Below are 14,389 nucleotides of genomic sequence, written 5' to 3'. Positions count from 1 at the left end.
TCCCATTTTCCACAGTCACAGAGAGAGAACAAGAACTGCTCAAGGCACAAGGTGGATCATGGCCCCATAGGATGCTTTACCCCCAGCTTTCTTTCCAAATCAAAGTGGTCCACCAAAGCAAGTCCGTCCTTCCTTCCTTCCTTCCTTCCTTCCTTCCTTCCTTCCTTCCTTCCTTCCTTCCTTCCTTCCTTTCTTGCATTTTTAATGCACACAGTCTTTTCCTCCTAAGCCATTTGGGAAACATCAGCCATCTGCAAAAGAATGTCTGGATGCTGATGGGTGAAATAATTCTCTCTGAATTCACAAAAACCTACTCGGTTGCCGATGACCTTTACTGATCAGAAGGGAGTGAAAGTCACAGCCGTGCATCGTCCTCATCCTCATCAATCATGTTTATGCTCTATGTTTCCTTTTTAAAAGCTGGCAACAAATCATCTCGAAAACAGCTCTGTGCAATGGGCAGACGACTGTGACTAAGCCCTGGGTACCACATTTCCAGAAGGATGCTGATAAGTCAGAAGAGGTACGGAGGAAGGCAGCAAAGGCAATACAGGATTTGAGAACAGGCTGAAGGAACTTGGGGTGTTCAGTGGAGGAAAGGAGATGGAGGGGAGACATGATAACCATGTTCAGGTGCATAAAGGGAAGCTGTGGGCAAGATGGCCGAGATCTATCTTCCATGGCCGCAGAAACTGGGACCAGAATTAACAGATTAAACCTGCAGCTACCTAGTTTTCATTCAAATACAGGTAGTCCTCGTTTAACAATCCCTCCTCCAGCGACAGTTCAAAGTTATGAGTGATACTTATGACTGGTCCTCGAAGTTCCGGCCATTGCAGCGTCCCCACAGTCACATGATCATGACCTAGGTGCTTGGCAACCAGCTCTCACTTATGAGGTTGCGATGTCCCACGTTCACGTGATCGCCATCTGCAACCTTCTCTGCCAGCTTCCCACGAGCAAAGTCAATGGGGAAGCCAGAAGGAGGTCGCAAATCACTCCCGTAAGCCACTTGCACCTCCCCCTGCCCCACAACAGTCACTTACCTGCTGGCCGGCCTGCTTCCAAGCCTCCTGGGACTCGCTTAACAACCCGCAATCCTTGCTTAATGATGGCAGCAGGGAGTGCCGGGATCGACATCACTAAGCGATGCGGTCACATGATGTCATGCTTTACGACTGCATTGCTTCGCGATGGAAATTCCAGTCCCGATCACCATTGTTATATGGAAGCCTTTCCTAAGATCCATACAAGAGTGGAGCACTCTCCATTTCAGAAGCTGTGGGTTCTCCATCTCTGGCGGGTTTTGAAAAGAGGCCAAACAGCCACCTCTCATGGGTAGTTTGGCTGGGGTTCCTGCACACTGCAGGAGGCGAAGCTTGGGGTCCCTCCACAGTGCTCAGATTTTAAAGAAATTCAAACTTGGCCCGCTCTGCCCCAGCCCAGGCTTTTGCACTCTGGTGTCTCTGCTGCCTGCTGTACAGCTGTTGAATGAAGGCTTTTTCCACAGAATGGTCCTGAAAGGATGGACACATTGGGTTTTGGATGCTTCAAACAACACCTGGCACCTTACAAGGTGATCTATTTTTTAAGGATGCCATGTTGACCTCCTTGTCTCCCGTCCACACCAATTTTGGGTTCATCATCTCTCCTTTCAGGCAAATGCCTCCTGTTTTTTATCTAGTTCTTGTGCTGTTCACAGCTACTAACAACCCCCATTCAAGAGGTGAAGGTTTTTCCCCAGCTCTACATCTGCAGGCTGGGAAGAAGCAGAGAGACTGAATTTTATGACGGCTGCGCAGTGACAGAGAGGCCCATTGCTTGGTGATAACCACCTAGGACTTATGAGACTTCCTTTCTCCTACTGTATCTCCTGCCCCTCATGGGGTCCCAGGGCTTGGGACCAGCAGCTGTCTTGCCCACCCAGAAGAAGCTTGAAGGAACAGCCTTACCACCTAATAGCGTGCTCCCCATTCGCCCCTCTTGATCCAGTCTACACCCTTTCCTATTTATCCAAGTGGAGATGTAGTTCTGAGCAGGTTGGAGCATTGCCAGCAAAGGCTGAAAACTCCCTCGGCTTACCTTTCAAGAAGAAGAGAGGCACCCTCCTGGACAGGTGGCCTTATTGCTGCGCAGTGGATCTTGACGGCTGCAAAACGCAAGCCATAAGCACCAGTTCCATTCCAAAGCCTTGCCCTTGACAGTAGCCACCCAGGTGCCACCTGTAAAGATCACAGATGAGATCTCACTTCTCCTGTACTACCCTGGCATCTGGCACGCCTAAACCCAATGGTCAGAAATTTGAGTTGTCTTTCTGATCCGGTGATTACAATCTTCCTTCTGCAAGGTCTAAGGCAGTGTTTCTCAACCTCGGCAGCTTGAAGATGTGTGGACTTCAACTCCCAGAATTCCCTAGCCAGCCTGGCTGGCTGGGGAATTCTGGGAGTTGAAGTCCACACATCTTCAAGCTGCCGAGGTTGAGAAACACTGATCTAAGCCATGGCTAGCAGAAGTCATTTGGTACCCTCTTTTCATTATTAAGTTCTTCAGGGTTAGGGTTTTTTTGGGGGGGGGTATTTCAATGGTCTAGGACCATAAATAAATAAATAAAGAAGATTTTTCCTGTTTATCCATCCGCACTATTTGATCCACTGAGTAGACTGGCTCTGAGTACAGAGGTGTCTTTCGGTTTTACTGCTGTAATGGTGTGTCGAGGTTTTCTGGAACGTGGCTCTCTCTGGAGGACAGTCCATCCACTAATAAATGGCTTCATAGGAACAGTCCTGCAAGATCCAGTTAAAACCAAAATCAGAAGGGAATCAGGAGTTCCCTGCACGGCTGGCTTAGAAACTCTTACTTTGTTCAGAGGTTCCAACTCTAGTGGGTGGCTAAGGTGCTAATTTATGCAAAAATGGTTTTTCAGCACCCTGAAATGTGTGCTGAATAGGGTGGCTATGGCGTGAAAGGTGAAAGGTCCCCTGTTCAAGCACTGAGTCATGTTTGACCCTTTGGGGGGCTGCAGCTTTATACATTGATTAAACAGATAAATAAATTGGAGGAGCATACTAAGGGCCCATGGTTGACTTCCCCTTGTAGAGATGGTAGTCGTGCCTGCTCCAAGGTCTTGTGAAACTGAGCACAGCATTCTGGGGACGTTGAAGAAGTTGGCTTTTCGTAGCAATGGTAGCAATGTCTGCATGCTCCTGTGTGGTGCCATGAAACTGCTCAATGCCTGGTTTTTCTAAATGGGTTTGCATGGCATAGCTAATATTCCTGGACTGTTGGTTTGGATGACAGGCCATTTGGGCCCGTAATGTGGTCGGTTATGCTACCATCCTGGCCTGCTGTGCAGTTGGCACATCTGTGCAAGATGTCTTCTTAATCTGTGGTGACTGGGGATGTGACTACCATTCCCTGCCAGTGTGGCTAATGATTATTGAGGGCAGCAATTGGTGCTCCAGGCACGGGATGGGAACCATTTACGGAAAAGTTTTGTAATTCTGTTTGCAGAGAGATTTCTCCAGGTACTGTATATGCTCGTAGATAAACTGGGAATTTTAGGTTCCAAAATACATCCCCCAAATTGGGTTTGGATTATCTGTGGAGCACAGCTCAGATTTCTTAAAGCCCGTCACAGCCTTAAAATCACACGGTTTTATAAATGATGACGTAACAGTTTGCAGTTTCCCGCCTGTCGTTGCAGTTAAAAATTTGACAGTTGGCTTATCCATGGGTGATGCATTTTTCACGGTACAGTATTTTGACTGAAATTTTGAGGCTCGGTTTATCCACCAATGGGCTTATCTGCAATTATATATGGTAAATGTTTCAAGACATGCAGTCCTGGTTCTCCTTGGAGATGGGTCATCTTGCATGGATGGATGGATGGATGGATGGATGGATGGAAGGAAGGAAGGAAGGAAGGAAGGAAGGAAGGAAGGAAGGAAGGAAGGAAGGAAGGAAGGAAGGAAGGAAGGGAGATGTATATATTTGGCAGAAGAATTTAAAAAGTATGCTTTTGGGGCAATGTGCTCTGTGGAATAGTGTCTTCTATGTAATCCTTATTTCTTGCTGTTCTATTTGTATGTCAGAGCAAGGCAACATACATCATTATAATCTCTGCCTCACTTATCTGCACAGCACCCCTGTGAAGTAGGTGAGACTGAGGTAACCTGCAGGGCAGAGGGGGATGCCATCTTGGTGCGCCCTGGTCCCAAGTTCTCTATTACACGGACACTACTTTTGCTGTGTTGTTAATTAAGTTCTGTTTCCATACAACGCTTAAGCCAAGTCAGCTGCAAGCCCACCCAGATCTCCTTAACGGTGGGTCTGGCACTGCAGGCTCATACCAACTGGGTCGCTTTGGAATTACGCCATCCCCACCCCCTTCCTCCAAGGAATGCCCGGGATCCCCTGATTCCTCAGGTTTCGAGGGTCACCAGGTCCCTTCCCATTGACCAGAGAGGCAGCAGTGGGCATATCTTGGAGACAAGGCAGTCTGAGCCGCAGGGCTTTGACAGTGAGTTCTGTGATGTAGGGGGTCGTTCAGCTGCTCTTTCTCTCCAGCTCTATGTTTGGGAGGACTAGATAGGCAAAATTGGCTGGGTTTTGGTGTTCTCACAGCTGACTGTTGAAATTACCGTTTTGGCTTAAATCCAGACCCTGGTGGTTAGTTGACTTGGTCAGCGGTCCCCTTTGTGGTGTTTCCACAGCACACAAGTCTGCCCTTTGGCAAAGTGAAATGTGTTATAGCAGTGTTTTTCGAACTTGGCCGCTTTAAGATGTGTGGACTTCAACTCCCAGAAATCCCCAGCCAGCATGGCTGGCTGGGGAATTCTGGGAGGTGAAGTCCACACATCTTAAAGCGGCCAAGTTCAAAAAACGCTGCATTGCAGGGAACCTTGGACTTGTTCCTCCCAAATGTGGATACGATACCCATCACCACCAGATATTTATCAGTCATTGCTGGTAATAGGAACCCAGCTCATGAGGAAGTCATCAGTTTTTAAATCATCAAACGAATTTTAAAAATTCCCTCCGCTGTATGCTGATGTTTATGGTAACATCTGAGCTAGGTGGGTGCAGCACAGCTGGCTGACTGGCCCTGGGTGGAATATGTTTTCCCAAAGGTAAAGACTTCTTTGCGTCAAGTTTTCTTGACAACGATACAGAAGTCACTTGCCGTTGGCTACTTTCAGGACACTTTTTCAACTTCCCTGTCTAGTCATCCGGGCTGAGATTTCCTGGTGGTCTCCCATCCACAGACTGGCCCATCCTGGCCCTGCTTAAATCTTTAAAGCTAAAATGTGGCCAAAGGGCCTTTGGGTTGAGCTTCTGAGTCCATGTGGGATTTCTAAGGCCAATTCTAATTAGTAAATGACTACTGTACCTTACCCAAGTGACAAACAGAAGGTGAACTCTGCCTTCTGTGGTGGGCGGTTCATATAGCAAGACGTGCATGTGGTGACGCCAATCTTGGATGCTTGCAACATGTTAGAGCATCCCAGTTTTTCTAAAATGGTGCGGGGAAGGGTTTGGAAGCCACATCTCTGGAATGGGAGGCATCTCTTCCTTAATCCCAGAGCTGCAGGGAAGAACATTCTGCGTATGCTCAGAAACACACCCACCTTGGCAGCTTTACGTAACCAAGAATGCTTTCCCCTTCCAAAGTAAGATGCTGGGGGTTCCAATACATGTGTGTGTGTGTCGGGGGGTATCTTTATCTCCCTCTTCCCCAAATGCCTCCTTTTCACACCTCGCTCCCACACCGCTCAGTGCCAGCCGGCTTCTCATGCGCCGAAAGATGGCAGGAGGGAGACCCTCACCCACCCCTCCTCCCCATAAGCCGTGCTCTCCCCACCCGCGGCCACATGGGGAAGGTGGTCCCCTCTTTCCACCACCTTCTGGTTGCCTTGACGATAGCCTCCTCCCCTCCCCCACCAAGCCGCCTCCTTTTGCGGATGAGGGGGTGCTGGTTGCCGTGGCAATGGGCCCTCGAGGCCAGCCGCCACGGATTGGGAGGTGGCAGAGGGCGGGGAGAAGAAGGCCGCGGTGGGTTGCCATGGCAATCACAAGCCGGGGAAGAGAAGCCGAAGATGCAGGGACCCATCTTGGGGAGGGGGGGTGGTTGGTGGGGGCAAGCAATTTGTTAGAGGGGTTGGTTGTCCAGGACCCCTAATCTTCCCCTCCTCCTCCTCCTCCTTCAGAAATGCTAAGCACAGCCCTTCCATGCTGCAACCTTGTGCTGCTTCGAAGCCGCTTTTATCTTTAAGATGCCTCAGTTGTTCCTTTCCTTCTTCCCTTTCTCTTGCCTGCCGAGGGAAGGGCCCTGAAGTTCAGTTGCAAAACACCTGCTTTGCGTGCCCAAAGTCCCAGGAACATTTGCATCATCGTCTCTAAATAAACACCGGCGGGTGCATCGGGGAGCACCAGAGCTGCAGTGGGTGGGGCCAGGGTGCAAAATGGGTGGGGCCATGTCACCCCAAGGGCAAAGAGTCCCGAATTCTGGAGGGAGGGATGTTGGGATTGTTTTGCTTTGCACTTCGAACTTTGATGTCCAAAGAAAAGGGAGTCCTGATAGGCATTATGCTAGAGCTGTTGCATTTTTCCAACGTCCAAATGGGGGGAGGGTATCTGGACCATCCATTTTTGGTAACCAAGGTCCACAAAATAGGGTCAAGGCCCAGAAGCCTTGGACTCATTATTTCCAAGAAGAAGGATCAGGTAGCAGGTAGCAGCTGATAGGGAAAACCTTTCTTGCTGCAAGATCCTTGAATACGGGATCCTGGGTGGTGGATCATGAGTGGATCCTGTCCCTGAATGTCTTTGATTCTTTGCTCTGAATTGCCACTTCAAGACCTGTTCCCTGCAAGGAAGGAGAACCAAGCCACTCTCGATCCCTTCCAGGGCAGCCGAATTCCCTTTTAAGCGTGCCCTGTGACTTTTCTCCAATACAGGGACCACGGAGCGTGTGTGCCTCGTGCAGGGCACAGCAGAAGCCCTCAATGCTGTTCACAACTTTATTGCTGAGAAGGTTCGAGAAATCCCCCAGTCTGTGGTGAAACCCGAGTCGGTCAATATCCTGCAGCCCCAGACAACCATGAACCCCGATCGAGCCAAGCAGGTGAAGAACGGTGGACATTTAATATTTGTGGGGTTTTGTGTTATTGGTGGGAATGTATGGTCTGGGGTACTTCTTAAAAGAGAATAGGAGACCTCTGCTAGATTAGTGCAAAGGGCCGTTTTGTTCAATTTGCCCCAACCTGATGCTCTCCGAGTGGATTAGACCAGTGCTTTTCAACCTTGGCCACTTTAAGATGGGTGGACTTCAACTCCCAGAATTCCCCAGGCAGAATTCCTGCTGCCTGGGGAATTCTGGGAGTTGAAGTCCACCCATCAAAGTGGCTGAGTTTGAAAAATACTGGATTAGGCCATGGTTCCCATCATCTCCAGACCAGCAAAATTCGATGAGTGGCGTAATGCAACACATTTGAGAAAGATTTTGGCTCCTGTTACCTTACAAATCAATGAGTTCAAAATGGGGTACAGAGTACTAAAAGTATAATGGTTAAGCTGGTGCTTTGGAAATATCGCCCCACCAAAAGAACGTTATGAAGGCGATATTTCATTCAGCTTTCCCTGAGCACCTAATGCTAAGACAGTGTGCTGTTTTTTACCATTTTGCTGGCATAGCTAATAGTCATCTGGGAGACTTAGACTGTGTGCCATTGTGCTTATTTTGGTCTTTAACTGATGATTCAACACTGAAGGGGGCTGTCAAACAAGAATAAGGAAACTTTCTTTCTATTGTTCGCTGCATTTGGAAAGGAATCTAGATTCAGGTCCTCCCTGCTGACTGACAGTCAGACATTTTCAGATATGAATTCCAACATTTCCTTTCTGGGAAGCATTTAAAATAGTTCTTCACTTCCACTGCATTAAAACCATAGCCCCGTCCTAGTTCGGCAACGAATGTTAGGTCCGGTCCTTTCCCCCACCACAACCCCTCCCCGAATCAAACATTAAAAATTGAAAAACAAGATCTACCTTCAGTTCAAACAAACAAGCAAACAAAACCCCTAACCAACACATGCTTTTATAAAAATGCAGCTGCATGAAGAAAGGGTCTGTATTTTTCCCATTCCGAGGAAAAGATGTCCTGAAAAGCCACGAGGTGGTCTTCTTTTTTGCCACCCAAGCTTCGTGTATGCAGAAGAGGTTGGAACGCAGGTCTGCATTGTCCCTTGGTTTGCCGTTGCTATGGCAGCCCCAAGGAAAACCAGCTGTGGGCTAGAAGCCGAACACAAAGATGATGCCACGTTCACACAGGAGCCAGGGATGTGGTATAGAAGGCAGTTTATATGCCCGCCTGGATAGCTGAGGAAACAGAGGCGGTGTTTCTTCCTAATATGGGTGCATCCTCAGCTCCTGCCAGCTTAAAAAGGCCCTTCCTTTTTCAGAAGACTCCCAAAATTCAGACGAAAAGGCCTTTTCCTCAATTAGCCCAGCAGCTGGTCTCTCAACGCTCTCTCCACCCCTGCCACCCTAAAGGGGATCCAGAAAAATCCAGAAAAGCAAAACCACAACCGTTGGAAAAGTAATTTAAATTTAGAAACCGTCCCCACCCAGTGACGAACCCGTGAGATAGGCTCGCCGTAGGAGAACATCAAAATCAAAAAAATGCAAGCAGGGTAGGAAAGGGGAGAGATCCAGCTTGGCATGGCGAAACACCCCCCCCCCCTCCTGCAATTGGCTCTTTAGCATCTCCAGGTGCGGCTGAGGAAGAAAGAGTCCACTCAGGAACAGGAGTGACCCTTTAAATGGGGAGGGGGGAGGCTGTTCCACTGGACTGCTCAAAGCACTTCAAAAGGGCAGGAAGACAGAGATCATCTCATTGATTCCCTTCCCATTTTGGAAAGACTGGTTGTTGAAGCCAGGCCAAGCCCCACTTTCTTAGGCATCCCAATCCCAGCAGCCTGGGGTTGAGGGTGGGCTCTGTTCCTCCCTCCCTCCCTTGGCGATATGATCTCGGTCAGCTTGTTTGCACGGGGCCATGAATTTCTGAAAGTGCCCACAACCTGGTTACATCAGAGCATTTCCTTGCTAAATCTTTAATCGTTTTCTCTGTTGTGGCGGCTCTATAAAGGTAGATGTCAGCCCCACGAGGTAGGTCAGACTAGAAAATCAGCTCCACAGGAAGACCAGAACTAGGCTTTGTTGAGAAGGACTATAATAACAGAATCTTGCAAGTCTGATTGGGCTGTCCCTCCCCTCCTCCTCCTACACCAGTGAATCAGGGATGCATGTGCCTGGCCACTTCTGAACATTATCTTGTTTCCCAGGGCTTAAAAGAGTGTTTTGGCTCTTTTTGCCTAGGTAGTGGTTAAGAGAGAGCTGGTTTGGTTCAGTGGTTAAGGCTCCAGGCTAGAAACCAGGAGATTGTGAGTTCTAGTCCTGCCTGAGGCACAAAGCCAGCTGGGCGACCTTGGGCCAGTCACTCTCTTGCAGCCCTCAGAAGAAGGCAATGGCAAACCACTTCCAAAAATCGTGCCAAAAAACCTGCAGGGAGAATCAGACACAATTGAACAGATTTTTAAAAATGGTTAAGAACATAAGCAGTACCCTTCTGGATCAGACCCCTGGTCCATCTGGGCCAGCATCCTACTCTCCCGGAGGCCCACCAACTGCACAAGAAAGCCCACTAGTCTCCCAGCAGATGGCCTTCAGAGGCAGCCTCATGGCCATCAAGGCTAGTAGCCATTGAGTTCTTGCTCATTTCTCTCAAGGTCACCTCCCTTACTCTCTACACCATAGACTGGGCTGGGTGGAGAATCCTCATCTGTCAACCTTACCAGGTAGACCGGTCAGGAAACATGACCAGATGGGCTAATTCTACTTTATTGTAGAGCTACATTGACAGAATCTTGCAAGTCTGAAAGTACAACTCTCCCCCATCTCCTTTACAGCCCGAGAAACTAGGGAGGGTCCCTCCTGAGCCTCTTTCTCCCCCCATTACACAGCTGTGGGCTGTTCCTTCTCTTATCTGACTGTTCCCTAGGCAGCATCTCTTTGCCCCATTTCTCAAGGTCTTTCACACATACCATTATACCATCCCACATTATCACAGAGGTTTTCTATAACCGCACTCTCCCCACCCCCGTGATTGCCTCCTCTCCCATTTGTTCTCTTTCATCAGATTCGAGAATTTGGTCCCCATCAGCTCCGGTCTCCAAAGCCAGCAGCATTATTGAAGGAATTCACACCCCCCCACACCCCCCCACACACAAAATCTGGTTCAAGGCTCCACACTTTAAATTATATCTTAATTATAACGTAACTCTAGGATTATAACTTAATCTTAGTATAAGTTGAGTGTATTCTAACTAAAGCTGTGTATAGTCAGCAGTTTTGTGGAAGCACAAAAAAATTCACCAAGCACGTCATTGTCTTCTAAATTCACCTTCCTTGGAAACATCACCTTCAGTTATTAAAAATAGCAAAAGCAAGCTTCTGGGCCTCATTCATAGAACTAATTTATATTTTCCCCTTCTTGTTAGTAAACTCCACAGGAGGTTCCAGCTATAAGTAGGACAAGTTTTGCTTTCCTATCATGTGCGTGTTTGTGTGTGTGTGTTTGCACGCAAACACATATTTCAGTTTCCATCATGTCTAAGATGGAATGCCTGCAGCCAAAACATGTCAAAACTTGACAGCATGTCCCTAGATTAGAAGGGCATTGGGAGAGGATGGGTAAACCCAGAACTGTCCTAAAATGGATCTTCTTGAGTGTTTCAATGTAAGGAGGTGGTGCTGTCCATGGTGCTGAAGGGAGTTTATGATGATACTTGTTCTAAATTAGATGTGCTGAGTCTCACTGGCAAATAAAATAATATGGGATGGTTAAAAAAGGAAGAGGATTAATGGGCCTGCATTGTATGCTGTTTATTTATATTACTTTTTAACTTCCCTCTGACAAGACCTGGGTGAATTGGATTGCAAAGGAGTTTAGAAAGTAGTAGAATGCTATGAAGGGCAAAAAACCCACTGCCTGTTGGAAATGAAATATTTTAAAGCCTTTACTAGCTGCTCTCTCTTCTTTCAATAATACATCTCTACAATGTAGGCTTAAATCCATGTGCCATTTTAAGGTAGGAGGTAAGGTTCCCCAGGATTCCCATGGGGTGACTTTCCCCATCTGAGAGTTCTCTAAGTGCCCTGGGTTACAGATCTGAGAATCCACAGCCAAACCCTGAGTGAATAAAACACAACCGCTATACAAAATTGGAATAATGATTAACAGCCAGCGCAGAAACTACCCAGTCCCATTTTAGCCTAGTTTAGCATGATGCACCATCCAGCCATGATGTAGAAAAGGAGACTCATGTAAACAGAAATAAACATACAAAATAAATGCCATTCCTCTCATTTCCCAAAATGCAGGCCAAGGTGATTGTTCCAAACAGCACAGCTGGGCTGATCATTGGCAAAGGGGGTGCCACTGTGAAAGCCATCATGGAACAGTCTGGCGCTTGGGTGCAGCTGAGCCAGAAACCCGAAGGCATCAACCTCCAAGAGCGCGTGGTGACCATCAGTGGGGAACCCGAACAGATCCACAAAGCCGTCGACATCATTGTCCAGAAGATCCAGGAGGATCCGCAGAGCAGCAGCTGCCTCAACATTAGCTATGCCAACATTACGGGCCCTGTGGCCAACTCTAACCCAACTGGATCTCCCTACGCCAACTCCACAGACGTTCTACCAGCGGCTGCTGCCACCGCTTCGGGCCTGCTGGGCCACACCAGCCTCGCGGGCGTCGGAGCCTTCCCAGCTGCCCTGCCTGGTTTCTCCGGCAGTGACCTCTTGGCCATCAGCACAGCGCTCAACACCTTAGCGAGTTATGGATACAACACCAACTCCTTGGGGCTCGGCCTCAATTCTGCCGCCGCCTCTGGGGTGCTGGCAGCTGTTGCGGCCGGGGCGAACCCAGCAGCTGCTGCCGCCGCTAACCTCTTAGCCTCATACGCCAACGAAGCGTCCACCAGCACCACTGCCCCAGCCGGTGCCATGGGCGCCTTCACCTTGGGCTCCTTAGCTGCGGCCACTGGGGCCGCCAACGGCTACTTAGGGACAGCCTCCCCGCTGGTGGCCAGCTCTTTCCTAGCCACGGAGAAGCTTGTGGAAAGCACCAAAGATATGGTGGAAATTGCCGTGCCGGAAAACCTAGTGGGTGCCATTTTGGGGAAGGGCGGCAAGACGTTGGTCGAGTACCAAGAGCTGACCGGGGCCCGCATCCAGATTTCCAAAAAAGGGGAGTTTATTCCAGGTACCAGGAACCGTAAAGTCACCATCACTGGCACTCCAGCCGCCACACAAGCCGCACAGTATCTAATCAGCCAGCGAGTAACATATGAGCAAGGAGTCCGTGCCACCAACCCACAGAAAGTGGGTTAATAGAAGGCTGAAGAGAAGGCTGGGGGAAGGAGTAGATTCAAATCCGTCCTTAAACCATTAAAATTGTAACCTCCATGACACCGGCCCCTGCCCAGTGTCCATCTCTCTGTTTCACACACATACACACACACACACACACTCATACAGACCCCTCTGGTTGGGAAGCGGCCCAGCCTATGTTCTGCCGGAACTTTATTTCACCGATGGTGTGGCCTGATTGTGTATATATATCTATATATATATGGCAACATTTTCTTTTCTTTTCTTTTTTCAGTTGATGGATTTTAATAGAAAAAAAATTTTTTTAAGAAAACAGTCCTCTTTCTTTCCCTCTTTCTTTCTGATTTCCTTAACAAATCTGGATGGAGAAAGGACCGCCTCTTAAAGTTTCTTTCCCTCTCTCCTGAGAGTGTAGATCAACTTATGAATTTCTTGGTGGGTTGTATGTGCCCTTCTTTGTGTCCGCCCAGAGCCTTTATCACGGGTAGATGGTCAGATCGGGTTTTGAAATAAAATGGGGAAGGAAGTAGATTTGGGCTGAAATCATGGCATAATTCCTCTAGTGATGCACCCTCCTTATCTCTTGTAGTGAAACAAGGCGTTGGGTTTGTACTTATAAGTAGCATTGTTCATTATAAATCAAGATGAGGTTGAAGAAGGAGAGGTTGGACTAGATTGACTCCGCAATGGGGAAATGACCTTGTTCAGTTGGCTTAAAAAAAAACAACTATTATTTAATGCACATTATTATTATTATTATTATTATTATTATTACTGGGGAAAATGTCTGTCCATTTTTCTCCATTTCCCAGCCCTGGTAATCGAAAGAAATAAAATGAGGTACTTAGATAAAAGTTTTGCAGATAAGGCCTGTTTCCTGTGTTACACTGAAGGAGGAGCTTGAACCAGGGCAGAGAACTGGATCCTCGTACCAACATGGAGGACTTTTGCGATAGGTGTGTCCTGACTTGCTGGGAACCTGGCCCAGAGTTTGCGTGGTCATTCCTCCTATGTGTTGGGATGAGTTTCCAGCATTGCAAAGAAACGTCAAGCCTCCTGAGATGCAACACGCACCCAAGAGCAAGGCGGTAGGGTCCTTCTTGAGTGACTGAGGTCAGATTCCCATCACAGTCTTTGGCTTCAAGGCGTGGAGACCTTCTCCTTCCTGTGGTCCATCTATTATTTGTGGCGTCTTCCTTCCCAGATTAGCTGCGTCCCCTCTGCCCTCACATCCCACTGTGTTTTGATTGCAGGAAGAAAGTTCTTCATTTATTTTTCAGAGGCTGCCAACTGAATTTGGCGAGGCTCTTTTCTTAAAGGCCAAAAGGAACAGCCAAATCGACCCCAGGTTTTAGCTACAAGTCCCAACTCTTAGTGACATCCAGGGGCAAACCTGGAAGGAACAACTTGGTGATGAAAGCTCCTGTTTTCCCAGCGGCCCGGTCAGGGGCACCCCGCGAATGACTGGAAGTTGCACCACAACTTCTTTCATTCCCGTTCACAAAGCCAAATCAGGTGGCCGTCTCCTGCCATTATCAGTATTAGGGGCGGCTGAGCTTCTCTTCAAGCCCCTGACCAATTCCATTTTCTTTCTGACTTTCTTCCTTTCTGTCTTTTCACCCCTAGTATGAACCAGCAGTATTACTAACCCACCGTGGTGAAATGGCGTTTACTCCTGCCCTGCCACCTTCACTCACGGACTTTCCCAGGGAGGATGTCCCGGTTGCAGCATGGTCCTTTTTAAAGAGTCTGGCTTGATCAGGGCTTCCTGTTCCCAGGGTAAACATGGCATCATTTGGGTAGCCATGAAGGCCGCATGGAGAGGCAGGTCCCACCACCCTTGTGGTGGCTTTCCGTTTGGTAGTCAAAGCACAGGGCTCTGCATCTCCCTCTGTCTCATCTTTTCTTCTCTCTGTTTCATTCGCTGTGGCGGGATGTC

General features: G+C 48.3%; 1 protein-coding gene across 1 annotated transcript in view; it reads left to right on the top strand.

Annotated features, from left to right (window-relative positions):
- The window catches only part of NOVA2 (NOVA alternative splicing regulator 2), a 35,575-nt gene extending 21,745 nt beyond the window's left edge, over positions 1-13,830 (top strand). The window contains exons 3-4 of the mRNA XM_063311952.1: positions 6,957-7,123; positions 11,440-13,830. Coding sequence (XP_063168022.1) covers positions 6,957-7,123; positions 11,440-12,450 — 1,178 coding nt within the window. The 3' untranslated portion in view covers positions 12,451-13,830. The remainder of the gene's footprint in view (positions 1-6,956; positions 7,124-11,439) is intronic.
- The last annotated feature ends 559 nt before the right edge of the window (positions 13,831-14,389 follow it).

The sequence above is a fragment of the Candoia aspera genome, chromosome 10 (genome assembly GCF_035149785.1).
Source record: "Candoia aspera isolate rCanAsp1 chromosome 10, rCanAsp1.hap2, whole genome shotgun sequence".
In the NCBI taxonomy this organism is placed as follows: domain Eukaryota; kingdom Metazoa; phylum Chordata; class Lepidosauria; order Squamata; family Boidae; genus Candoia; species Candoia aspera.
The sequence above is the reverse complement of the archived record's forward strand: the minus strand, read 5'-3'. Positions and strand labels throughout refer to the sequence as shown.